The sequence below is a fragment of the Hippoglossus hippoglossus genome, chromosome 12 (genome assembly GCF_009819705.1).
Source record: "Hippoglossus hippoglossus isolate fHipHip1 chromosome 12, fHipHip1.pri, whole genome shotgun sequence".
Taxonomy (NCBI): Eukaryota; Metazoa; Chordata; class Actinopteri; order Pleuronectiformes; family Pleuronectidae; genus Hippoglossus; species Hippoglossus hippoglossus.
In genome coordinates, this window is record NC_047162.1 from 2,667,912 (window position 1) to 2,693,757 (window position 25,846).

The window sequence follows — 25,846 nt, forward strand, 5'->3', positions numbered from 1 at the left end:
TGTGTCACAAACATGTAGCTCTGAGTGAGCCTGTCGGTTAAATGTGTCAATATGTTTACTATATAACAATAGTGTGGAAGAAGACAAAACCACAGATGATGAAATGACTCTGTGGTTCCCATTAGCTCGATGGAGCGGTTAATCTCCTTTCAGCTCGTTCTTTTGGTTTCACTTCATTTAGACCATGGGTTTCACCAAAGATAGTGAGCTCTGCAAACACAAGCTAAACACTTCAGTCGCAAAAGAACATGGGCGGCACAGTGGAAAAGTGGTTAAGATGCATACCAAATAACTTGTAAAGTCCACGGTTCAATTTCTCGTTTCCTGTCTGCTTCTATTCTATCAGCTCTCCAATATAGGCAAATGCAAAAAGAATAACACGATTAATAATGAAAAATAAAACAAGAGAACTGGGTGTTATTACCATCATAACCAAGGAGGTTATGTTTTTGTCTGTGTTTTTCTGTCGTTAGCAGAATTACACAAAAACTGCTGAATGGAATACCACAAAACTTGGTGGAAGGATGTGGTATGGGTCAGGGAAGAACCCATTAAACGTTGCTGCAGATCCAAATCAGGGGTGGATGTGGGAATTTCTTTTCACTTTCTCTAACATTGTGAGATGGGGCGTTTTTCAACATTTTAATTGATTTCTTAAAAGAATAATTCATGGATCTAGATGACAACAAATGGGGTTTGATATCCATGATCAAAATAAAAATTCAGATTTTGTGAATTTCATTTCATAAGAAGACTATTGGTGCTGTCTGAGTGCTATTCTAGTTACATAATAGCAATGATTTGTATATCCTGATGTTTAAAAGTCAATGGATGAAGCAGCAGATGAAAAACAGATGACCGAGCTCTGGGAGGATTAATGCCTGAACTGTCCACAGACATGAAATCAAATCCCGGATCTGCCTTTTAATGAACGTTAGCTTGGATTCGTTGCTCTGAATAAAAAAAGGACTGTGAAAAACAAGAATTCCCACTGAGACGTAAGTAGCTAAATGCAAGGTAAGAAAATACCTATGAAGCTGGCGTGCTATCATTATATCATTATATCATTATATCATACTGGAATCTGGTGTAAGAAGAGAGATAATTAGGCTTTAAATGGTAAAATCTAAAATCACTAAGGAATTTCACTGGGCAACACTAGACAACATCCTACATGAAATATATCTGGACCTGCAGAGCTGATCTGCGCTGTGAACAATCAGTAATTATATCTGAAGTTTGCTACAGTCTGAGAGGAGGAGAGGGGACAAGGAAACAAGGAAAGAGAGGAGAGGAGGACATGAGAGAAAAAATAAAGGAGAAGAAAGGAGGTGGAGAGAAGAGGGTGAAAAAACAGAGGGAAGTGAGTTGGAGGGAGGGAGAATACGAGAGAGGAGGGTGTAGGGGATTAAACAAGTGAGGAGAGAGGAAAGGAAAATAAAGGAGAGGTAAAGAAAGGAGAGAGGTTTATGAGAGGAGATAGAGAAAAATGTGTAAGAAAAGAGGAGGGGGAGAAATGTGTTGATGAAACGAGGAGGAGAAAAGAGATGAGGAAACAAGAAAGGAGAAGATGACAGGAGAGGAAAACTTAAGGAAAGGTTATGAGAAGAGGGGAGGAATGAACAAGAGGAGAGGATGAAAGAATAGAAGGAAACAAGAAAAGAGGGGACTTGTTTGGAAAGCAAAGAGGAGATGATAAGTGGACAGGAGGAGAAGAAAAAAGAGGGAAAGGAAAGGAAGAGCCGAGGATACAAGAGAGTAAGGTAGAGGGGATTACGTGAGGAAGGAGTGAGGGTAGGAGAGGTAAAGAAAGGAGAGAAGGTGACAAGCAGAGAGGAGAGGAGTGTGCAGATGAAAGGAGATGAGAAGAAAGGAGAGAAGGAAAAAGAGAGGAGAGGAGAATGAAGAGTTGTCAAGTCAGCATTCAGAGAAACGTAATCATCCATTAATGATGATGTGAATCATTGATCTGAACCACAGACTGTAGCTCGTCTGTCAGGAGAGTCAGCGACTTCAGCAGCAGCCTATTAGTCACACATCAGGCCGTGTACAGTGAGCCTGTGTGTGAGTTTGGCCTTTTCTCGTTTCTGATGGAAAGTAATACAACTTTTTGGTGAGTGAACACAAGACAAGTGTATTTCAAACCGGCTCTGCAGAGACATACATGACGAGGGACGTCGAAACAGCAGAAACTAAGGCTGCCGTACATCCTCCATGGGCGTGCTCGTCTCTCGATGCCACAGACAGAGACGGGGCACAAGTTACAGGTGTAATGCAGTACACTCACACACACACGCACACACACACAAAGAGTGGCGAGGTGCCCACTCAGCGGCGGAGTCGGGTTCACTGGCTCTCACATATCACCGTGGCCGCAGAAACCCAAACCAACAGCAGCCTTAATAAAACATGAGCGTTGATTGGCCAGTGAAGCACTGTGTGAGTCATGTGATACAGGGCCTCAACCGGCAGATGAGGTGATGGGAGACCATCACACGAGCTATATGCTCCTGCTCCTAAGTTTTGGTTAATGAGAAGTCGTCACATCTACATGTTTTCTACGGCAGCTTCTTAAAATTGGAGCTCAAACATATCTCAGATGTAACAGTTAAAGTTTGTATGTGCACTCTGTGCCGATCAATGCAGACTGAGCTGGTCAGGCCCAGGACAACACAGTCAGTGTATTGAGCTGCCAGTGGCGACAGCAGTGACAGAGAGGGTCAATGTCAACTCTCGTGATGTTAAAGGCTGCTGCACGTCAACCATGTTGGATTACAGACTGAGAGTGTGATCACTCACATGCTACAGAAATTCACAATAAAAGACAGATCAGTGCTAACTTATATGTATGTATACAATGAATTCAGAGGTTTTCAAAAGAAAAACATATATAACATCTATAAATACCAATTCCAGCATTTATAAACTTTTGGTATTAGAATCTATCACAAATCACCACTATGATGAGTTTAGTTATTGTGCCAAATTGTTAAGACTTTTTAAAAATACCACATAGAACTAGAATGGCACTCCTGCATACATCTGCCAAGGCCCAAACATCTACTTATGAAAGCACAATTTGCTAGATCTGCATGGATTTTTATTTGGATTTGCACCAATTGAACACACTCATGCCTGATTTGTTTTTCAAAATCTAATAATTATTCTCTGAGAAATCGACAAAAATGTTGCAAAATCTCGATTTCACAATTTTCAAGGGTGAATTTCTTTTCCTGGAGCCACCCCCCCGATTCCTTTTTCCTGACATATTGTGGTAATTCATCCAGTAGGTTTTATAAAATGCTGCTAACTAAAAAACAAACGCTGATGAAAACATAACCTTCTTGGCAGAGGTAATTATCATGTCCAAAGTATTAAAGTATGATTGATGCCTGGAATCATTTATTATACATATATATATTTTACCAATATTTCCCAATGACAAGATTTGTTAAATTAACAGAATCTAGTCCTGAACAAATGGGAATAAAAAGAATGGATAGATTAAGACATAGAAATGCTTTATTGTATGTATGTATTGTATGTATTTATCTTGTGTGTATCTTTGACTGATGACCAGTTCCAGTCCCCTGTCAATAGAATCGAAGAGAATACAACAGAATAGGCCGTTCCATCAATCCATCCACCCACTCATCCACTTTCTTCCACTTAACCAAGTCATCTTGAGGTGGCAGCAGGCTAAACAGGGTGTTCCATCCCCCACCCCAGCAACACTTTCCAGCTCTTCCTGGGGGATCCCTAGACGTTCCAAGGCCAGATGGAATATAAATATAATCCCTCCAGCAAATTCTGGGTCTACCCCGAGGTCTCCTCCCAGTTGGGCATGCCCTCCAATGGAGGGCTTCCAGTTGGTATCCTGATTAGATGCCCGAACCGCATCAACTGGCTCCTTTTAATGCAAAGGATCAGCTGCTCTCTAGATGTCCTTACTCTACAGTATCTCTAGGTCTTAGCCCAGCCACCCTATGGAGAAAACTTGTATCTGCAGTCTCATTTATTCGGTCACTACCCGAAGTTCCTGACCATAGGTGAGGGCTGGAACATAGATCGACTGGTAAATCAAAAGCTTTTCCTCTCAGCTCAGCGCCTTTTTCACCACAACAGTCTGGCTGACTCCACACTGATCCACTTGCCCATCTCCCATTCCATCTTCCCCTCACTCATAAACAAGCCCCTTACATACTTAACTTGGGGCAGCAACTCAGCTCCAACCTAGAGAGATCAATCCACCAGAACCATGACCTCAGACTTGGAGGTACCGATTCTCAACCTGGTTGTTTTACACTTGGCTGCAAACCACCCCAGTGCACACTGGGCCAGGGTCTGGAGAAGCCAAAAGAACCACATCATCTGCAGCAAGCAGGGAAGCAATCCTGATTTTCCCAAACCAAACACCCTCCTCACCACGGCTAAGCCTTCAAATCCTGTCCATAAATATCACAAACAGGATCATGACAGGGGGCAACCTTGGCAAACACCCACCAGAAATACATTTTACGCAGCTCTCACTTTGGTAATACATGATCCAGATGACCCGTAGCAACAGACCAGGTCCCTGGGGGACGTGGTCATATGCCTTCTCCAAGTCCACAGACCACATGTAGACTGGCTGTCTGTTCATTTTTAAAATCAGGGATGATTTTTTACTGGAAAAATGTGTGGAATATGGCTACACGATTTGTCGTTTTGTCATCATTATGTTAGCATGCACGGTAGTCACCACACAGGATGTACTATGTCAAGAAAGTGTCTTACCTACAAATTATCTAAAAACCTGTTATTTGTTTACAATTTTCTTTGTCTAATCTACAAGAGACGTTTGTCAGATTTAAAATAATTCACTCCGATTTAAAGGGTTCTTGGATACATGGTGACGTGTAGTCTCTGCATGCACAGTAATCCACCAATCACAATCCTTCTTGATCATTTTATCAAAACAACCAAAGCAGGCCCCGCCCCTCCACTTGTCATCGACCACAACCTGAAAATGAGCGTCACACTTGTCATTTGTGGGGGAAACTCTTGTGCTTCAGAGAGGATTTTTCTCTCTAATATTGTGCAGCACTTATGATGAAGATGTGTTAGCACTTTTTTCTAAGGAATCTCTGCAGTTTCCCTCTCCAGCTGCATGCGGCTGCACAATCCTCAAATCATAAGATTAAGGCCAACCGCTGCTATATTTACTCATCTATTACAGATCTGCTGTATATATATATTTATTTATCAGTCTGTACAGCCATTATCCTGTTCACCATCCTTTTACAGTTATATACAATGCTTTATTGTACTTTTTACTTTGATATTTTTTAACCCTTAGAAAACACATTCATAGTGGAAGGAGAAGAAAGAATTTCATTGCACAGGACTGTATATATGTCAATAAACGCTTTGAACTTGAACTTAGACACACTACTCTCTCTTATATAATTTGAGTATACTGCACTGGCCTTTAACTGTCTGTGGACATTGCACTGATATCATCGTTGTTGTCTTCCTTGTTTTTACCTGTGTTTTGACATGCTCTATGTGCCTTAGAATTGCCCTCCGGGGACAAATAAAGTTGTTTTGAATTGGAATTGGAATGAGCCGATACCCAGGGCAAGAAAAGTTACCAGGCCCCGACAAATACAATATGTTTCTGTGAAAACACAGTTATAACTGATGCTGACACTGGATACGTCAACCTTTTTTAAAAAACAGGCGAACTTTGTGCTGCAGAATAACTTGTTTCACCTGCAACTTTTTCTTTCTCGACTAAAAAGTTGACATATATATTTTGTGGTGTCACATGTGGTGTTTTTGAATCATAGTGAGTGTATTTGTTGTTATTTCACTCATCATTAATTGTGTTTTTATTGAACCTTTCAAACAATACAGTATACTGTTGGCTCAGATCATGGATTGAACTGACTGTGAAGCAGCACTTAAAAGCCTGAGTGCTGCAGACACTCAAATCCTTTCTTCTTTTATTAAGAAGATGCACAGACCTTCTTCTTCTGTTTTTTTTTGTGGCGCTCTTCTCCTACACAAGGCATAGAAGAAGCAATCTACCACACTCTCCCCTTTTGTTGTCATCTACACAGTATATCCTCGAGGGTGACAGTGCATCTTGATTATTGTTATGCTGCCATGCTCTTCTGCCTTTCGTCTTCTCCTTATCATTATTTCCTTCTCTCCTTTAAAATCTGGGTGGTTGGCAAACAACTAAAAGATGCAGAACCTGGTCCCAAATTCCTCATTACTTGTAGCTACGTCCTGTTTATAATACCATCCCTCTCGCTCTGTGACAGACAGCTTCTTTCCTCCACTTCAAGGTTTGCCGCACAATCTATAGTTGAAATGACACACGAGGGGGCTTTGAGAGAGTCAGGCTTCAAACCAGCAGATGAGAGGAATATTAGTGACTGGGCTCTTTAGGCCTGCAGGCTTGTCACATCATAACAGCTGTCCACCTATTCAGGAAAGAGCCAAAGTGGAGAAACATAATGTTCCCCGTGGAGTCCAGACGGTAAATATGAGCTTTAAACCGACTTCAACTCACAGCTGCACACTCTGAACAAAACTGATCTCAGATGAGGCAGTAGCATCCACAGTAGGACTTCAGCTGTCCCACTGACAGCCTGAAATATGAGGTTCTCTATTACCAGAGCCGTGAAAAAGCCTCAGCTCCTATATGAGGAAGTAAAACTCTCTTTCTCTAACTTGTAAAATGGGATGTAACCTAAATCCCCTCGTGAGGAGAACAAGAACATTCTGACGAATGAGCTGACACAAAGCTATTCCCACCTGTCACAAATTTGAATTGGTGCCAGGATGAGTTTTGATGGGGAATATTTTCAGGTTTGTGTTCCCCACATTTTTGTGTCATTTATTCGTCACACCTCAGGTATTTAAAGGCCGTTAGTCTGTCTCAGCAACCTTTTTCAATGTCATGGAGATTCATCTGTATATCCCATCTGTACCCTCGCCATATGAGATGCCAGTACATCAAAAAGCTTCTTGTAACACATTTGATGAAAACACACCCTCTCAACAAATGTAGTAAATTGCTTGATTAAAGAGATATTTCACACTTGAGCTGCCAACTAAATTATATCACTGTTATTTGATGAAATACATAAATGCTGGTTTAAATACCAGATTTATCAAAAATCTTCTTGTAACACATTTATCGGTTAAAAATGGCTCACGTCCACTCAGTGTTTCAAACCTTTCACGACCAATGCTTATGTAGAGTCAACCATTTGGAATGTCTCTACGTCATGACATTTACATATATGTGAAAAGGTTAACACCCTGCTGCTAGTGGCGCCGCCGCCAGCAACTGCTCAAGACTGGGAATATAGAAAGCTGTGCTTGTTTTCAAATCTATGCTGAAACTAAATCCCCAAACCACCACATCGTCAACCATTCAGAGATGTCCCCCATCCTCTACTGCGACCCGGCTGTCTTGCTCGCACACACAACGTTTGAACCGCTGGTTGAGACAGCCATTGTAGGTAGGTAGGTCTTAGCCACACCTGCCAACACTGCGTTCTAGGTTTTATTTTTATTAGCTTATTTTCAGGGAGAGACAAAGTTACACTTTAAGGACAAAAAACTTCTCTCACACACACACACACACACACACACACACACACACACACACACACACACACACACACACACACACACACACACACACACACACACACACACACACACACACACACACACACACACACACACAGACAGACACCTGAGTTTAACGTACCCAGGTTGGAAGATGCTCTGCCCTGTGCAGCTCTGTCCTGCAGCTCCTGAGCAATTTCTAGCTGATGTTGGTGGTGCTGAAGTGCCCGCTCCAGGTCCTGACGATCAGAGGAAGGATCAGAATTTATCATGTGTATTTATCACAGTATCAACAACTGAACAGCCTGAGTAACCCCCATGTGATTTAGTTATACATTAAATCAGGTCTTGAAATGAGTTTATACCAACCTGCATGCACCGGGCAGCGTGCCCCAGACCAGCATATGCCCTCATCTCGATGGCTCTGTCGGCCTGCTCCTGTGCCAGCTCCAGCACTCTTGTGTGGTATGATATGGCCTTGTCAAAGTCTCGTTGAGAGTGGTAGGCACTGCCCAGGTTGCTGTACGCCCGTGCTTCCTCCCGCCGATTCTCCAAAGTCTGCCAAAGAAATTTGTTGCTTATAAGTGGCCTGCAGTGCAATTTCCATTGACAGTAGATATTTTACAATTTCCATTCCTAACTGTGTGTCACAGGTCCAAGACGTTAAAAGTAGATCCAGTATACCTACATGATACATGATACATGACTTCCAATAAACCAATCAGGACTAAGTTTAAAACCACTGATGCATTAACTACAGACTTCATGAAGAAATTCAGTTTGAAAATAATTAAAGACGACAAAACTAAGTTTGAAAAAATATCTATACTCCCTCAAATGACTAATCACAGAAAAAGGAACAGCTTTTCTTTTCAGGAAGATAGAGATGGAGCCCACACATCAAACCGATGCCAAGATTTATAAACTGTCAAATTAAAAACTGTGTTACAAACTTTGTATAGTCAGTAGATTTCACTTGAGGGAACTTTTATTCTGCTACAAACCTAACTGTCAACAGATGGTCAATTTGTACGTTCAGAGAGAAAAGCTACAGAGTGAGATGAGGTTGGCTGCAGTGCTGCTGGCGAGCCTGCAATATTACACATCATCCAAAAAACAAATACAATTGAGCAATATGTGCACAGAATATTGTCTCTTGTTATGTTTGCAGATGTAACATTTGCATGATAAGCTCCATTATGACACCTCAGATGTTTACAGGCTTAACATCCAGTATCCTGAATGCACATTATATTCTTTGGGAAGTATGCAATAACTTTGTTATAAAAGACTCCATTCATCAAGTGACAGATGTGCTAAAATACACACACAACAGCATTAGAAAAACTCCGGGCCGAACCATTCAGATATGTAACTGCTGCTGTAAAAGAACCCAGCCCTCCTGTTTTGAATTCATCATTATCTTGAAATACAAATTGTGCTTCTCTCCATAATAATACAAAATTCAATTACTGGATGTAATGTAGCTAATGGCTTTATATTCATTCAACCTGGTAATGTCTGGCATTGTTTTGCCTGTTTGTGAAACAGCATTCATTTTACATGACAGCTGTAAAACGTCATAAAATCAGGACTTTCCGCTTTGCAAGAAAATAGACAAGTCACAGAAAGACACTGAGAGGCTTGTATTGTGGTATCTGTCTTACTTCCTATTATTGTGTTCCCCTCAGGTGAGGAAAGTATAATTAACTCCACCAATGGAGGTTATGTTTTCAGTGCTGTTTGTCGGCAAGAATACGCAGAAATTAAAGAGCCAATTGTATTGAAACTTGAGGGAAGGGTGGGGCCAAGGAAGAACCCATTAACTTTTGGAGTGTATTCAAAATTTGTATTCACTTTAACATTGTGAAATAGGGTGTTTTTCTATTTTCTATTTTTTAATTCTCAAAATGAATGCAGAGATCTTTATGAAAAAATATCACGCATATGTGAAATGCTAATATCAATGAACAGATGAAATTGCATGTATATATGTGATATCACTACACAAAATAAAGACAATTGGCTCCTGCTGAGGAGACCGGTCTTTAAAAGTTAAATTCTTACAAAAGCATGAATAATTTCTAAAAAACACTTGACCACTGAAGAGTTTTGTGAACTTCAGTCAAACAAGGGGGGGGGATGCGACATTTGTTGGGTAAGATCTAATGTAGCGGATTCATCCACAGTTGGTAGTGAGTCTTTCCAGCAGCAGAAGGGTGTATGTGGATTGAGTCAAATAAACTACAAAGTGTGTGCATGTATGTGTGTGTGTGTGTGTGTGTGTGTGTGTGTGTGTGTGTGTGTGTGTGTGTGTGTGTGTGTGTGTGTGTGTGTGTGTGTGTGTGTGTGTGTGTGTGTGTGTGTGTGTGTGTGTGTGTGTGTGTGTGTGTGTGTGTGTGTGTTCATGGGGATGAACAGTGCAACAGAGTGTCTCACTGATGTGTCTTTGGAAAAACAAACTCTATGGCTCAGAGGAACAACAAACATCAGACTCTGAACCAATTCATTGTTGGTTGGGTCTTTTTTTATGGGATTTTTTGACAGTGACAAAATATACAAAATCAGCTTGATGTCATTGTCACAATTGTGGTCGAAAAGTACAATGTTTCCTGCATACTGTTCTGTACCTTTGCGATATCCAGGTGTTGTTCATGACACTGAACGGCGTTGGTGAAGTCTCCCAGTGCTGTGTACACGGCGCCCATGTTGCCGAGCTGGCGAGCCTCGGAGAGCTGACACTGGGTCTGTCGCGCCAACAGCACACACTGTTTATGGCTTGCCAGTGCGTTGGGGTAGTCGCCGATAGCTGTGTACACATGGCCCAGACTGCTGAGAGCATCAGACGCAGCCTGAAACACAGACACACACACAAACACACGCTGGTTAGTATCTAAAAAAGAAAGGCACATGACCCTCCACGTGCTTACAGTAAAGACATTATGTAAAAATAAGAGCTCACAAAATTGAAATGACAAACAATCGTTATGGATTGTATTAAGCCAGTTTTCATTGTCCTTTTGCGTCTCCTCAACTCCTTCAACATTTGTTTTATTTAATAAACTCAACTCAAAGCCCAGAGATATTGAGTTTACCTCCAAGTTAAAGGAAAGTCCAGCTCCTGACACCTGCGGGGTTAGAGTCTGCAAATATTTGACATGTTGTACGAATCAAAATGGAATATACACTCTGTTTTAGCTCTGTTTTTGGTCTCCACCAAATGTTGAATGCTCCATTATGTTCAGCAACTGGTCTATAACTGTGTCTGTCTGCTGTTTGGTGTTTGTTGAGAGTTTACAGTGGAGCTTCAGAGATTTTTCACAACAACACTATAAGAGCTAGAATGAGGAGAAATGAAGAAAGAAACCAGTCCGGGCAGACAGACAATGAGCTGAAACTCATTATAAGGCTCCATAGAGGAGAGCTGCTGATTCAGCCGACAATTCTCTGTAGGTTCATCACTATGAGCCTTTCACATTGTTTCCCACCATCATCTCATGCATTATTATCTTAGAAATATCGCTTATATCTGCTTTAACAATCGACTGTGACCTTGATGAGCATATCTGTATTTAGAGCTTCTCTTATTTTCGTCTTGGCAGCTGGACAGAGATGTTCAGACAGTAAATGAAAAAAGAAGTGGTGTCAAACATTTGAAAAGGGAGGGGGGACATTGCTTTATCCCTGATGGAAATTGCAGCCTTGGAAGACACACACACACATAATGGAGGCTACAGGGGTGAAAGCTAATCTTTCACATCCTATTTAGACCCTGCTGTGAGTGTCACCCTCTGCCTCCACCACAGCTGCTCTGCATCGGGCCCTCAGTTCTATTATTACTGAGTTAGCACAGACGACACTTTTGTTGCACTTTGAGCTGCCTACGGATCTCCAGCAACACTTCTCCTGCTAATCACAGGCCTCCTTCTGCCATAATGCCGTGTGGATCACGATGAGCGTCTAAGGTAATATTCACACAGTTTTTTTACGTGTGCAGGAAAACAGAGCCATGAACTCACACCCACACACCAAAACATACAGAGCGTCTCAGGTCCTGCGTGTACACACTCTTGTCTGCTGCTCTGAGTAGACGGTGAGTGAAATGATAAAAAGCAGCTGCAGTCATTGGCCAGCTGCCTACTCATTTTCTAACTAATCTTAAGGTTACTGGTATCGATCGGAGGAGTCATGGGAAATATTTGTGATGTCTGAGGAAAACGGTTTGTTTCAAATTAACCGGAAAGATCACGGCGAGACCACCACAGTCTGAATCTCTCATTTATCACTTTATACACATACAAATACACACTGCTTGGATAAACAGTACTACATTTCCCTCATTTCCCTCATAACAGGTTGTATTTAGGGTTACACCACATCATTTTGTAAATGTGCAACAAAATATCCTTCAGTCTTGAGATGCAACCAACACCTTGGGATGTCTGTAATCGAATAAATTAATTTAAAAGGTCCAGTGTGTAAGATTTAGGTGAAAGGGATGTATCGGCAGAAACTGAATATAAAATAATCCTAGTGATGTTTACACTAGTGTGTTTCATCTAAATTATATGAAGTGTTGTTTTCTTTACCCTAAATAAGCCCTTTATATTTCAATACTCTATATTTACATCAGGAGTGGGTCCTCTCTACGGAGATCTGCCATGTTTTTTACAGTAGCCCAGACTGGACAAACTAAACACCCTTTTGAGTTTTTATGACAACTGAAGGCTACCACAGGTTCTCTTTCATGTTTGGAAGGGGAGGGTGAGGGGAGGGGTATTCAGCTATGAGATATCTCAGCACCTATTAGATATTGGTAAAATAAAAAGTGATACTGATATTCATGATACCCAGAAAATGTATTCGACTTGGGCGGCTATGGCTCAAGAGGTAGAGAGGGTTGACCACTAACCAGAGGGTCAATGGTTTGATCTCTGGCACCTCCAGTCTGCATTCAGAAGTGTCCTTGGGCAAGACACTGAACCGCAAATTGCCCCAGATAGCTGTGTTGACAGTATATGTGATAGCAAAAAGCGCTTCATATAGAAGCATGCGACTTGTACTATAAAGTGGTTTGAGTGATATGACAGAAAAGGTGCCACATAAATATACTCCATTTAGCAACTAATGATAAAGATACCTTGACATGTTTGGTTTTGAACAATACTGATGCATTGACATTCATGCTCTCCACAGGATGAATTGAATAACTGTTGTTCCTCTGACTTCAATACAAAACTAACCCATCCATTCGTTACTGCTTATTGTTTTGAGGGTTGAAAGGGGGACAAGGGGGCAAGATATACATCATGGACAGGTTGCCAATGTATTGCACGGGCAACATACAAAGACAACAACCATTCAGGATCACATTTATACCAACAAACAGTTTCCAATTAACCAAACAACAATCTGCATCTCTTAAAACTGTGGGAGGAAGCTGGAGGACCTGGAGAAAACCCACGCAGGCATGGGGAGAACATGCAAACTCCACACAGTCGAGACAGGATTCCAACCGGGAAACCTCTTCCTGCGGGGTGAAAGTGCTAAACACTCTACCACCTTATTGGAGAGTTTCTGGAAAATATTTTCCAAAAACAACAGATTGAAAACATGAAGAAAGGCAACCTCCTCCAGTCATTGTGCTGGCAGGGAGGTCAGAAAAACACGTTCCACAGCCTGTGCATACACAGGGTTGTTTCCTTCACAGGAAACATGGCCCCGGTGATACTGAGTCTGATCTGTAGAACACAGCTTACTGTATATCTGTGAACACACAGTCCGATGTAATTATCAATAAACCCTGACCTGTGCTAGTCTGTACAACTGACTGTAAGAATGATCTCCTTGAGGCAGTCACAGTGACAATAATTAAGTTAGAGGGCTTCTTAAACTCAAACAGTGCTCAAACTGTGACTCATACCAGTGTGCACGCACATACACGCACACTCAAATTTATAATTTGAATTTGACCTTTTATAGCAAACAATGAGGGACAGACAGAGAAAAAGAAAAAGCCAGAGACTATAATGAAATGTTTGCAGGCTTTAAGACTGTGAGAGCGAGGAGGACAAGGAGCTATGAATTATTAAAGAGGAGTGATTAGCATGTTTTTTTCTAATTTACAGTGTGTCCCACATGCACTCGCTCTCTGTGTCTTTCTCACTGGGAGTCAGTATGTGCTGCTAAACTGAAACTAGAGTCAGCCCTCAATTTTCAGACCTCAGAGAGAAGACAAACAAACAAAGAAGATAATGATACCAGGCAGGCGATGTGTAGGGGGATGAGAGGGGATGCCATCCCCTTAAAACCAAAATGACCCAAAAAATGACCTGCCAGTTCTGCCATCCCCTCTCAGCCAACTCCATCCCCTATCCCAGAGAGTGCTGCGTGTGCACATACAGAATCTGTGTGTGCAGGTGAGCATCCTATAGTTAATGCAGCTTAGTAAATCGCGGGATCCGCAGTTTATGTCTTAAAGTTGAAACTGCCTGCAAAACAGGATGTCAGAGAAGAGACGTGGTCAGCGCAACACAGTAACTACTGGCCAGAATGGCATCCAAAATAACAGGGGACAGCGCCTCTCTCTCTCTCTCTCTCTCTCTCTCTCTCTCCCCCCCCCCCCATGTGTGTCACAGTCAAATTGACCATCAGCAGCACTGAAAGAAATCCTACCTGCGTGGGTGACCATCTAAACAGCCATAAAGATTTTACCATCTTTGGCAGGCAGGCAGAATTCAGCATAAATTCTGTAGATACCACTTTTACCGTGTGCGTTCATGCTACAAACAAACTAGTGGTGTTTTGTTTTTAAACAAATTACCATTAATAATGTACATGTATTTGTATGTTAATGTGATATTTGATTTTGAATGATGGTTTGAGGATTTATGGTCCATGGTCTTTCCCAAAAGTGAAGCCTATACATGTTGATCACCCCCTGGTGGCTGGCTAAAGTATAGTCATAAACGACGCAGCACCCGTTTCCAGGTTATTTTGGCCTCATTTTTTTACAACAGGAAGTGGAGACTCACTGTCCATTTTTATTTACTTTGTCTATGAATGTATCAGATGGTTTATCACAATTTATAAAGTGGCTGCTGTGCATTATTACATTAAAAGTTTTACATATTTTCTGCGAGTGCTGACCATTTCTTGTTATTACATCTGTATGACGCTGCAAGTAGTCATCGGTTTTAGTGAAATTACTGAAATCACATATTCACCACAAACCATCTCCTATGTAAACCTGTATTTATATCATTATATAATTCTCTTAAGATTACTCGTTAAAGTAATTACTGAGAGCTCCTCCTTTCCATTCAAATTTTCAGAAAATCTACAGCTGTTTTTTGAATTTTGGGAGTTTAGATGAACTGCTAGTGGAGCTTATTCTCCAGTCGATGCCATTCAACCACTGGAGAAGAGGAGGAGCACGAGGTCCTCACAATGGAACACAAATTAGAAAACGTGATGGAAATCTGATGTCTCTCAAATGAATCTAAGGAAGGTTCCGGTCTCCTCAACGCTCACATCTGACATTTTCATCTCATCAGTGGAAGTTTCCATGACTCACTTTGTATACGACATGATTTATTCCCAAAGTCTGTTTCCACTGCACTTCGCACATGCTGCTACAATATGTTGCAATTCTATGTGAGAATCAGTTTCTCAAATGAGACGATTTGCTGCTTTTCCTTCTCATGAACGACAGTAAACTGAAAATTCTTTGGTGTTGGACCGTTGGTTAAACTATTCAAGGTATTTTTTGCATCTTTGGGCAGCAGGAAATTAAAAACAGGCATTTACCCTCTGCTTTCTGACGTTTTATAGACAAAACAATGAAGAAACTCCTCTGCAGATTAATTAAAAATGAAAATAATCGTTAGGTGCAGCCATAGTGGAGCTTGTGAGGAAAAACTAATCCTCCAGTTCAAATGTAGCCTAGGAATGATAGATAATACCGATAGCACATTCCTTTAAGATTCTTAATGAGGGCTGAAAACTGTCACTGAAAACAGCCAAAGTGACCTTTAGTGGAATTTACCACTCCCTGATTAACATCCAGACACTCTGGTCTCTCCATACCTGTTCATGTGTGCTTGGGCTGTACGTGCAATTGAGCACAAGCGAACACAGCACACGTCTACTGAAATCCCAATTCTCAGCAAAGTGAAGAGTGTAAACACATAAAATCCAGTTGACACATCTCCGAGGCAGGATTCTAGACAGGAGAGGGAGATTTAATAAATGACGAGGAGGCCTCTGTGTGTACAGTCAACCGGCCAGACAACTGTTTGATTTCCCTCAAGGACACAATGTTTCTCCTGCACGAGAAAACACACACAAAAATTCAATCATGTTGTGTCTGGGACTCGGAGCAGGCAGACACAATATGTGCGTGTGTTGTTGATGTCTGCGTGCTTTACATATATGAAAAGAGGGAATGATTGACATCCCTTGTCATTTTGTACAAAAAGGAAATAAAATAATCGTATTATGCTGCCTGCCGTGACCATGCTTTGTATATAATGTTACAGGAAAGCATCAAATCACCATTGGAAGAATCTGTGTGGTGAAAAAAAGAGAAAAATGAGAATAGAAAAAGCGGTGAAGAGAGACAGATATAGATTAGTGGTGTGGTTGATAAACTAACCAGCAAAGATGCACGAGGTTTGCAAAAGCGATGTTCAATCACACCCAAAAAAACAGATCTTTCACCCTCAGCGTTTGGAAAAAGGAAGAAACAGGTTCTCCTGCTATATCAGAAAAGAGCTAAGTGAAGTTGGTTCATGTTGGTCTGACTCTGAGCGAGCACAAGTACAGAGGCTCCACACTAATACGTTTTTCAATTTAAAACAATCTTTGAAATTAAAAACACTCAAGTCATCTCCATGACCATTAATGTACACTAGTCGTGGTGTAAACAGGAAACAGATTGTCTACTTTGCAGTTGCTTAGTTACAGTAAGTACAACTGCAACTGGAAAAAGAGTGTTTAACTAGGTTTTAATTTGAAATGGATTTAAACAAGATCATGCAAACAACAATCTCCTGCGGCCAATTAGGGGGGCTGCCTGTGAGATCCGCTTTCAGAGGGTTAAAAGTAAAACATATTAGTGTGGACGTAGCCTGAGAGAGAAAGAAGAGACTGAGGTATAAGCAAATGGGAATGGAATTCAAAAGTTACTAGAATTCCACTCAGTTGAGCACATACCTCAGTCAAGGCCCAACCGTCCCTTCAAATTCAATCAAGCTGCACCAAATAGCACAGACTCATAGATATCAGTCCTCTAAATATGGCTGATTATTATCAGCCAGATCCATGAATTATTCTCTCAGTCAGTGAAATCAGGGGAAATGTCAAACTGCTCACAATTGTAAAGAAAGTGATCCACGCCAAAATGTAATGGGTTCTTTCTTGGCTTATATCCCACTCTGACACCAAGTTGCAAGAAAATCGGTTCAGTAGTTTTTGTGTACTTCTGCTCCAGACAAACAGCAGATGAAAATATAACCTCCTTGTTTTATAATTAAAGAAATTAAAATCAGATCTTCTATCAGCTACAACATGGAAGTTATGTACACATTAAAACATGGACAACTAGAGTATAACCCAATGATATGAAACACATTATTCAGAAATAGACCTGAATTCTCTAAAATGCATATTTTAAAAGTACATTTTGATGCTAATTAGTTAATCAAGCTTTAAATTGGCTGATAGATAGATTTTGTTTAGGCTAGCGGTTTCCCCCTGGACCCAGTCTTTATGCTAAGCTAAGCTGATCATCAGCAAGGTGAATGTTACTGAATGAAACAAGCAATCTCAATGTTAAATCAATGAACTTTAATAAATCAAATGTGAGAAAATAGTAAAAAATGTCCACTAAGTTCCAAGAGCCTAAGGTGACGTCTTCAGATTAAGGATAACATTTTTTGACTGATTGATTATCAGAACAGTTTTTTTTATTAGTTATCTGTGAACTGACAGTTTTAGCACCGCCACTGTTTTCTTTTGTGTCCACCGCTGTAGATTAAATATCAGCTCTCTGCAGGCGGTGTCTTTGTCTGGAAGCATGCTGTCTGGAAACGCCTGCACGTGGCACAAACAAATGCAGCTACCGCAGCAAGGCAAGCACACAGTGGGAGATATGGATTTCTGTTGATGACCATGTTTTAGTCGCCTTCGGCTGTGCACCTGTGGAGGAGAGGTTCAATAATAGTCTGTCAGCAGCACGCACACATTCCTCTGTCTTTACTGCTCCCATCGCACAAGAAACAGACAACCCCTGCTCTGATGGAGAAACCCCCATGTCTGGTTTCGATCCTGAGAAAACTAGAATTGTGTGTGTGTGTGTATGTGGGTGTGTGTGCTAAATTAACGTTATACGAATGGAAGCTGGTTAGAGATTTAACCATGTGTCAAAACAGACAAACACGAAGATGCCTGCAGACACAGTGTACTCCTGTTCCACTGCTTTCATTAAAATGAACTTGCTCAAACACACATCTGTCTTACTGACAGATTTTCAATCGGCCTCTGTAGATTCAGGATGTGATCACACGCTATCAAATGACTGCATGTGTTCGAGTGTGTGTGTGTGTGTGTGTGTGTGTGTGTGTGTGTGTGTGTGTGTGTGTGTGTGTGTGTGTGTGTGTGTGTGCGTGCGCCCGCCCTGTGGGGCCTTAAAGGGATAGTTCACCCAAAAATGAAAATTCACTTATTATCTACTCACCACTATGCCGATGGAGGGATGGGTGAAGTGTTTGAGTCCAAAAAACACTTTTGGAGTTTCAGGGGTAAACAGCATTTCAGCCAATTCCAATACAATTGAAGTAAATGGTTACTCCTTCTTCAAATGTAAAAAAAACAACAGAAACAAACCCTTGGGGCGAGAGCTTGAATGCCGTGTGTTTGGTGTTTCCGGTGTGAAAGTGAATGCAGCTCCAGAGGAGGACATCAGAGGACTTTTAGGCTAAAACATGGTGTAAATGTCGGGGCTTGCAGACACTTGGATGACACCACAGGAGCAGTATGGAGGTATTTTTGTTATTTTTCCTGTTGTTTTTTTTACGTTTGAAGAAGGAGTAACCAGTTACTTCAATTGTATTGGATTTGGCTGCAACACTGTTTACTCCTGAAACTCCCAAAGTGTTTTGTGGACTCAAACACTTCACCCTCTCATCCATCGGCATATGTATTATTATAACTGTTATGTTGCACTTTAAAAAAAATTACAACTACATTATAATGTGTTATTGATGAGACTGCTAATAAATGCTAGTTGTACCACTTATTCCATTATTTTACACATGTGTGTCTCAAACCTGACAAAAAATTAAAAAAACATATGATCAGCACCTAGTAAAATATAATAACTTATCAATTAACAATCAAAGACCACAACCAATACAGGAAGTAACAAAGAACAAAGAAAACCGAAATAAAGACAAAACAACAACTGACAGAAGTCAAACAGAACACTGTCATGGTCCAGACGGAGGATCAGTCAACACAAACACCGATCAGTGGTACTGACAACAGACCCACACTCTTCAGCTCCGTCCTCACACACAGATACAGTATATACAAAGTAAAACTCTGGCACACATTAAACTATCTCCACATTTAAACACACAGCAGATAAAAAACAGCAGAGAAAGAAGAGAGGATCAACATGAGACAATATTGATTAACGCACAGACACACACACACACACACACACACACACACAGACACACACACGCGCGCACGTATTTCTTGTAAAATATTGAAGACACAATCAAATATTCCACTCACACGCCACAGGCACGGAATCAAGACATTAAATAAAATATTAAATCCAGTCAGGCATAAATGAATCTGCCATGACATTTAAAGCAGTAGGTGAGAAGTGAACACACACAAACAACCTGACAGGTTTACTTTGTGCATTGACACATAAAGAGGCCAGGGTCTAATGTGTAAATGCAGATCCAATTTAACTTGGGTTTTCACGACTGTCCAAACTGTTTCTGAAGAAAGCCGGTGAGTTCTGGCTGTGGCTCGAGGCAAGAAGAAAACCTGCTTTCAAGGAAGCATGAGAGAGCGAGAGAGCAGGCGGAGAAGAAAAGTGAGACAAACCCAGCGAGCAAAGTGTCCGGAGCAAATCGGAAGTTAGTCCTGTTTACGTTATGATGACTATGTTGGCGAGAAATCAACAATTTCACATGAACTACTGACAGTGTCATATCATACACTGCATATAAGTTCTCAAGCAAAACAAAGAAGGCTACACCAACAGTGCACAAGGTGAATTTACATACAGATTATTTGCTCTGTGCCTGGTTCACTAAAGGACACAAACACATCATAACAAACAGGCGTCACCATCGCCTCCACGAGGACCAGAAAAGGGACAGACTGTCTTGGGCTCATCTGCGAAACATTTGGTGCATTTGATAACGCTTGGTGAAGTGTTGACCTGGCTGACAGGGCTACAACTGGTTGGCAACAATCAGTCACAGCAGCTCACGCAGCTCCTTTCTAGTTTCTGTACAGCGGGCTGCAGTCATGACGTCTCAACCTCCTGTAACTCAGTACAATCTAATTTTATTTTATTGGTGTTTCCGAAAGAAATGGGTGTTCCTGCAGCCTGATGTTAGAACAAGGTTCCAAAACTAAAGGCTGATTTATAGTTTTCATGTCTGCCAGTCGGCTGTGGTCCGCTGTGGTCCATGTGAAGAAAATGTCATCATCAATCCATGTCCGTTAGGGTAGACACGGACCCCTCTGCAGACGTGTGCAGCCCAAAACCCTTGACCATGCTGACTGTATGTGTCGACTGCACATGCTCCAGTAACAATATATCCACCTAGTGCGATGCAATGTGGGATCTTAGAATGAATGGAACCGTGGGCATGTACATGTGATCAGACATGTACACAACTCTCAGTGGACATGGAAGACATAAAATATGGTCAACAGTTAAAGGAGATTGCGCTTCAGAGCCTGTGGCTCCTAAATTATGGACTGTGACATCTGTGAACATCTTAAAAAAAAAAACGAGATCAAGATCTATCTGTTTAGTCTTGTCCCTTACTACTTTTAAAACGTGTTCTGTTTTTACTTATTGTCTTTTATGTGAGTAAGTTTTGGTTTTTCTGTCCACTGTGCTACACTTTTACTTCTTGTCCAACAACATAGAGCAGGTTCTGTTCTAGATTTGTACCAGATTTTTAACAATTTAGTATTTTCACCAAAAATAAATCGGTATGAAAACTGAAAAAACTGCTGGTTTTCAAGAACAAACCATGATGACATCACTAGGCGTGTTATATTGTACTGGTTGGAAAGAGAGTCTGAAGAAAGCTACAATGAAGGAGGCACGTGAGGAACTGAAAAGCTGTTGTTTACCCTAATCAATGCTGCTAAAACCTTTATCTTGATGTTCTCCTTTACACTTGACATCCATTGCACTTCTGTCCGTCCTGGGAGAGGGATCCCTCACATGTGGCTCTCTCTGAGGTTTCTACGTTCTTTTTTCCCTGTTAAAAGGGTTTTTAAGTAGTTTTTCCTTACTCTTGTTGAGGGTTAAGGGCAGAGGATGTCACACCATGTTAAAGCCCTATGAGACAAATTGTGATTTGTGAATATGGGCTATACAAATAAAATTTGATTGATTGATTGATTGAATGAGCTGGTGGGATTTGGTAGAAAGCTCCAGAAGAAGTAGAAAAGGGAGAAAATGTCATTGTACAATTAAGTTCCCCAAAATCATCTTGATAATATTGTCTTAAAATCTAATTAATAAATTGAACATGCTCAGATAGTGACATTTAAGTAAATTAAATAATTACTTAATTAAAAAATGTAAAAGATTTATTTTCAAAAGCTTTAAATGAGCTCCACTGTTTCCTGCAATAATCATAGTAATCAACACCTGTATGTATGTATGTATGTATGTATGTATGTATGTATGTATGTATGTATGTATGTGTATAAAAAAATACATCTTTGATTGTATGTAACAAAGTAGTAAGTAATTGTCACATGATAGCTGCTGTTTGTTGGTGCCCAAAGTGCTAAAAAAAGGACTTGAGTTTATAATATTTAATCATGGATGTGTCCCCAAGGTCCAGAATGAACATCTATTCTTAAATAATAATAAAGAAATTTACATTATAGTATACTTATTCATTCTGGTAATGTCATCAGAAAACTTGTGGACGTGTATGATGCATTAAAATCAAGGCTGTTATCTCTAACTTCAGAAGAAAAGAAAGAAAAGTTTGAGGGCACCGTTCTTGACTGAGTGCACATCTATACAACGTGAATTATCGTATAAATATGCATGAGCACACACTCTTTTTTTCTCCTCCCTCTCAGAAGCATATGCATGCAGACTTACTTCTCTGTCCTTGAGCTTCATGGCCAGAACCAGCTGGTTCCTGTGGTTGGCCAGTGCTTCTCTGTAACTGCCTCTGGAGAAGAGAGCAGAGCCAAGGTTCCCATGGGCGCGGCATTCACCTGACTGGTCACCTGTGGGCCGGAGAAATAACATTACACACGTACTACCCCTGTTTCATTTCTTCACTGTTTCTTCACTCTCTATTCCTCTTCCATACCTAAAGTCTTGGTCACCTCCAGGTCCTGCTGCATGTAGGCCACACTCTTCTCTGCGTTGCCTAAAGACCAGTAGGCAGAGCTCAGGGCCGAGAAGACAGATCCACGCAGCTTCAGGGAGCACGTGCCGATCTTCAGCCCCGCCTCCAGCACCACGACAGAGGCCCCGTGGAAACCGTGGGTCAGCAGCTCCTGACCGATGACGGACACAACCACGAAAGGGCTCTTGTCCAGCTTCATTTTCTGCAGCTGCTGGTAGGTGGGCTCAAGGGAGTCTAAAGATGTGAAGACATGACATACAGAGACACGCTTAGAGGGGGGGTAGGAATTATCAAGTGATTTTAGAGAGATGAGGACAGATTCACACCAAACTTTGTAGTAATATTACTTGGGAGGGTCTATCTCCAGATGAATAACTCTTAGAGCTGATCGGTCAAAGGTCAATGTAAAATAAATATTGTCTAAAATAGACATTTTCAAGATATCTCGATAGACAGACATCTAAAGATTATACTGAACTAATCAGAAAATGATTCCAAATCATGTCATGTATAATTCAAAAATGAATTCTTCAAGATATTTCTGCATCATATAGAACTATAGACATGACCATGGTTTTATATAGATTGTATACATATTCTATGATCATATGGTAGGTATGATGTCATCATGATGCCACTATGAAGTCAGAACAGACATCATGTAATGCAGTCTTGCGCTATTTTTGCAGCAACCAGTAAATTCAGAGACACAATCTACAGCTTATATAGATTAACAAATCAACTGCCATCATACGGTATAAATGTCTTTATATAACGGTGTTATTACAATATTAAAAGTTATCATTGCCTGATTGGGGTATAAGCAGCATGTGGAGGGAAAATATTGCCCCTCTGACTCCTTGTTTCTGTCTCTCAGGCGACATTCAGACCCTCTCTGTCTTGGTGGAGGTTGTTTGGGCTGTAAAAACCTTTCTAGGTAATTATTTTACTTACAGTCATCAAGGTGGTGTCTCAGGTTGTTGACCAGTTATTAGAGATACAACCTTTTGGTAGAGTTGACAGGAATAAAGTCAGAGGGATTTAAAAGATGGACATGGTTCTTTTAATAGATGGAAGTTATCTAAATGTACTGTGCTTTGACAAATTGAAGGATAGAGATTTCACTAGCTGCTAGCTGATTAGTTTCTTATTTAACATGAGGAAATGAGAGGCATCCATCTCATTTCATTGTCAGCATGAAGGCGATTAAATAATTTCTCCAAAACTGCAGAACTGTTCCTTTAAGGCAAAAGCTTATTTATGCATTTTGATCATTTTTGAAAAGTTTTAGATTCATGGTCATCATAAACTTGTTATGTTGTTTTGTCTACCTGACATTTATGGTGATCTACTGAACTGAGATACTTATGGATGTTTTGAACTGATGACGGACTAAAATGATATGAATGTAGTCAACAATACAGCTGTTGTGAAAAGCAAACACAGAACCAACCAAGTCTTTGATTATACCGGAAAGAGCAGCACTAGTTTAATAATGTAGATGACATCTTCTACATTTACCAATTTCTGATTTAAATTGTTCCTCTGGAAGATGCAGAAATTCACATCTAGCATTTGTCTGATGCTAAAAGTATCAAAATGCCACATGAGGGAAATTGTGATTTGTGACAATGGGCTTTAAATATACAAAATGATTGGTTGATTGATTGATTGATTGATTGATTGAAAATGGACTGTGTATGATAATGTCTCCGTCACTCAAATAACTAAGCATGTACAGGAGTAATGTGTTTCCCTTGCTCAAAGAATGTGATCATGTCATTATGCATGAAGGATGTAAAATTCAAATAATATTATTTTCCAGAAAGGTTTACTGAAGAATTTTTTAGCGAAAGTGAAATGATTTCATCATGACATAGTATTTCTACAAGTCATGGAAATATGTTGATGACTGAGCAGTTCCATAATAAATTCGAACTGCTATGACAGTTATATTCAGATTACAATAAAACAGCTGGTCGTGAGGAGTAGAAATGTGTGGCTGTGGAACATCATCAGCTCTGAGTCAGGGCAGAGCGAGATGATGCTCTGAGATTCTTGTGAAACTCTCAGAAGAGAGCAGCTAAACAAGAGTGTGAGGAGCAAGTGAACGGCGCCTCGAGACATTTCACTGAGACTGTGGGCTGCAGTTGTGTGCTAGGTCTGCTAGTCCTTACTAGCAATAAATAAAAGAACTGAAACTGACAGCTCTGTTGTGTGCTTTGTGCCAAGAGAACCGACCAATGCCAGTAGCTTCTTTCTGTAGCTTTGTAATTTTAGAGGTTTGGCTGAAGATTGAAGACTATTATTTATGTGTATGCGCAGTATACTTTATTTATAATCTGAATAATAAAAGAAGTGGTTACCACTGTTGCCACACGACAAGAAGACCCTGGTCTTTCTGTGCAGAGATTGTACGTGCTTATCGTGTTTGCGTGGGCTTTCTCCTGGTTCTTCCCCCCACAGTCCAAAAATTGTCCTAAATTGACCATAGCTGTGAATGTGAATGGTTGTTTGTCTCTGTATGTTGGCTCTGCGATGGACTGGCGACCTGTCACTCAATGTCAGCTGGGATTGGCATCAGCTCCCCCACGATAAGCAGTATACTGTAGATAATGGATAAGGTCTCTTTTGCCTTGGGTCCCCACAGTTCCTGGAAACGCTCCTGCACTTCTTTAACGACTAAATTAAAGCAAATTGCATTTATCCTTATTTACTACAGGAACACAACCAAGGCTTTGACTTATAGGAAAAGGGACACAGCTGAAACCTTTGTTCTAGGCTCCATATAATAAGGAATACTTCAGTACCCCACAACACATCCTCCTCTAGGAAAGACATCAGAGAAAGACAGATAACTCAGTGTTTCTGAGCTCCCTCCTGTGCTTACTGTATTTTGTCCTCCTCCATGGTCCAACTTGTTGCCCTGCCTACTGCTTACTCAAGCATTGCAACTCCTGCTAACTCTTTCTTGCTTTGAAGCTCATGGGAGACAGAGTTTGAAGCGTTGCAGCCCCTGGACAGCAGAACAACCTCCCATGGAGCATCAGATCTGCATGAGGGCTTCATTTTGATTCAGGCAGGCCTCTGTACATATTGTATGTCATAGCTGCTTCCACTGATCTCAACATGCTTCCATCACTACCAAACACTGACTTTAAGGAGTGGTTGCTGCATCCTTCTTGCACTGCGGCTGCTTAAATCTGACACTGGCTCCTTTTCTTTGCTGTTTGTAAAATCTTAGCTTGCACAAAAGATTAGAAGACGTGCTCATTTGGTCAGTTGCTACTGATCCCTTCTGGATCAACACGCTCTACCTCAAATATATGGGACATATCACGAATACCCAGATTTTTTGCTGTAGCGTGCCAAGTAGAAGGCTATTCTCAAGGCACGCTGCTCTCATTCTGATACTGCTGAAGGGCAAAAACATAATACTGTGCCAGTTCTCGCCTGTAAGCCATCTTGATTCTGTGTATCATTTCTCCATCTTCTTGTGCTGTGGAGACCTGCACATAACAGTGCACCGGGAACTGTGGGGCGTGCAGACCAATAACACACAAGAA

At 40.9% G+C, this 25,846-nt stretch overlaps 1 protein-coding gene and 1 long non-coding RNA gene across 6 annotated transcripts in view; one reads left to right on the plus strand and one right to left on the minus strand.

The window, feature by feature from the left end:
- ttc28 (tetratricopeptide repeat domain 28) overlaps window positions 1–25,846 on the minus strand; it is a 136,803-nt gene that overhangs the window by 32,418 nt on the left and 78,539 nt on the right. For all 5 annotated transcript variants that reach the window (XM_034601325.1, XM_034601323.1, XM_034601324.1 and 2 more), the window contains 5 exons: window positions 22,242–22,514; window positions 22,025–22,155; window positions 10,263–10,484; window positions 8,002–8,190; window positions 7,775–7,871 (listed from right to left, as the gene is read on the minus strand). In XM_034601325.1, coding sequence (XP_034457216.1) covers window positions 7,775–7,871; window positions 8,002–8,190; window positions 10,263–10,484; window positions 22,025–22,155; window positions 22,242–22,514 — 912 coding nt within the window. The remainder of the gene's footprint in view (window positions 1–7,774; window positions 7,872–8,001; window positions 8,191–10,262; window positions 10,485–22,024; window positions 22,156–22,241; window positions 22,515–25,846) is intronic.
- On the plus strand, window positions 19,392–22,388 carry LOC117771228. The gene is made up of 3 exons (XR_004615553.1): window positions 19,392–19,790; window positions 22,003–22,184; window positions 22,264–22,388. It is a non-coding gene; the product is annotated as an uncharacterized LOC117771228 (long non-coding RNA).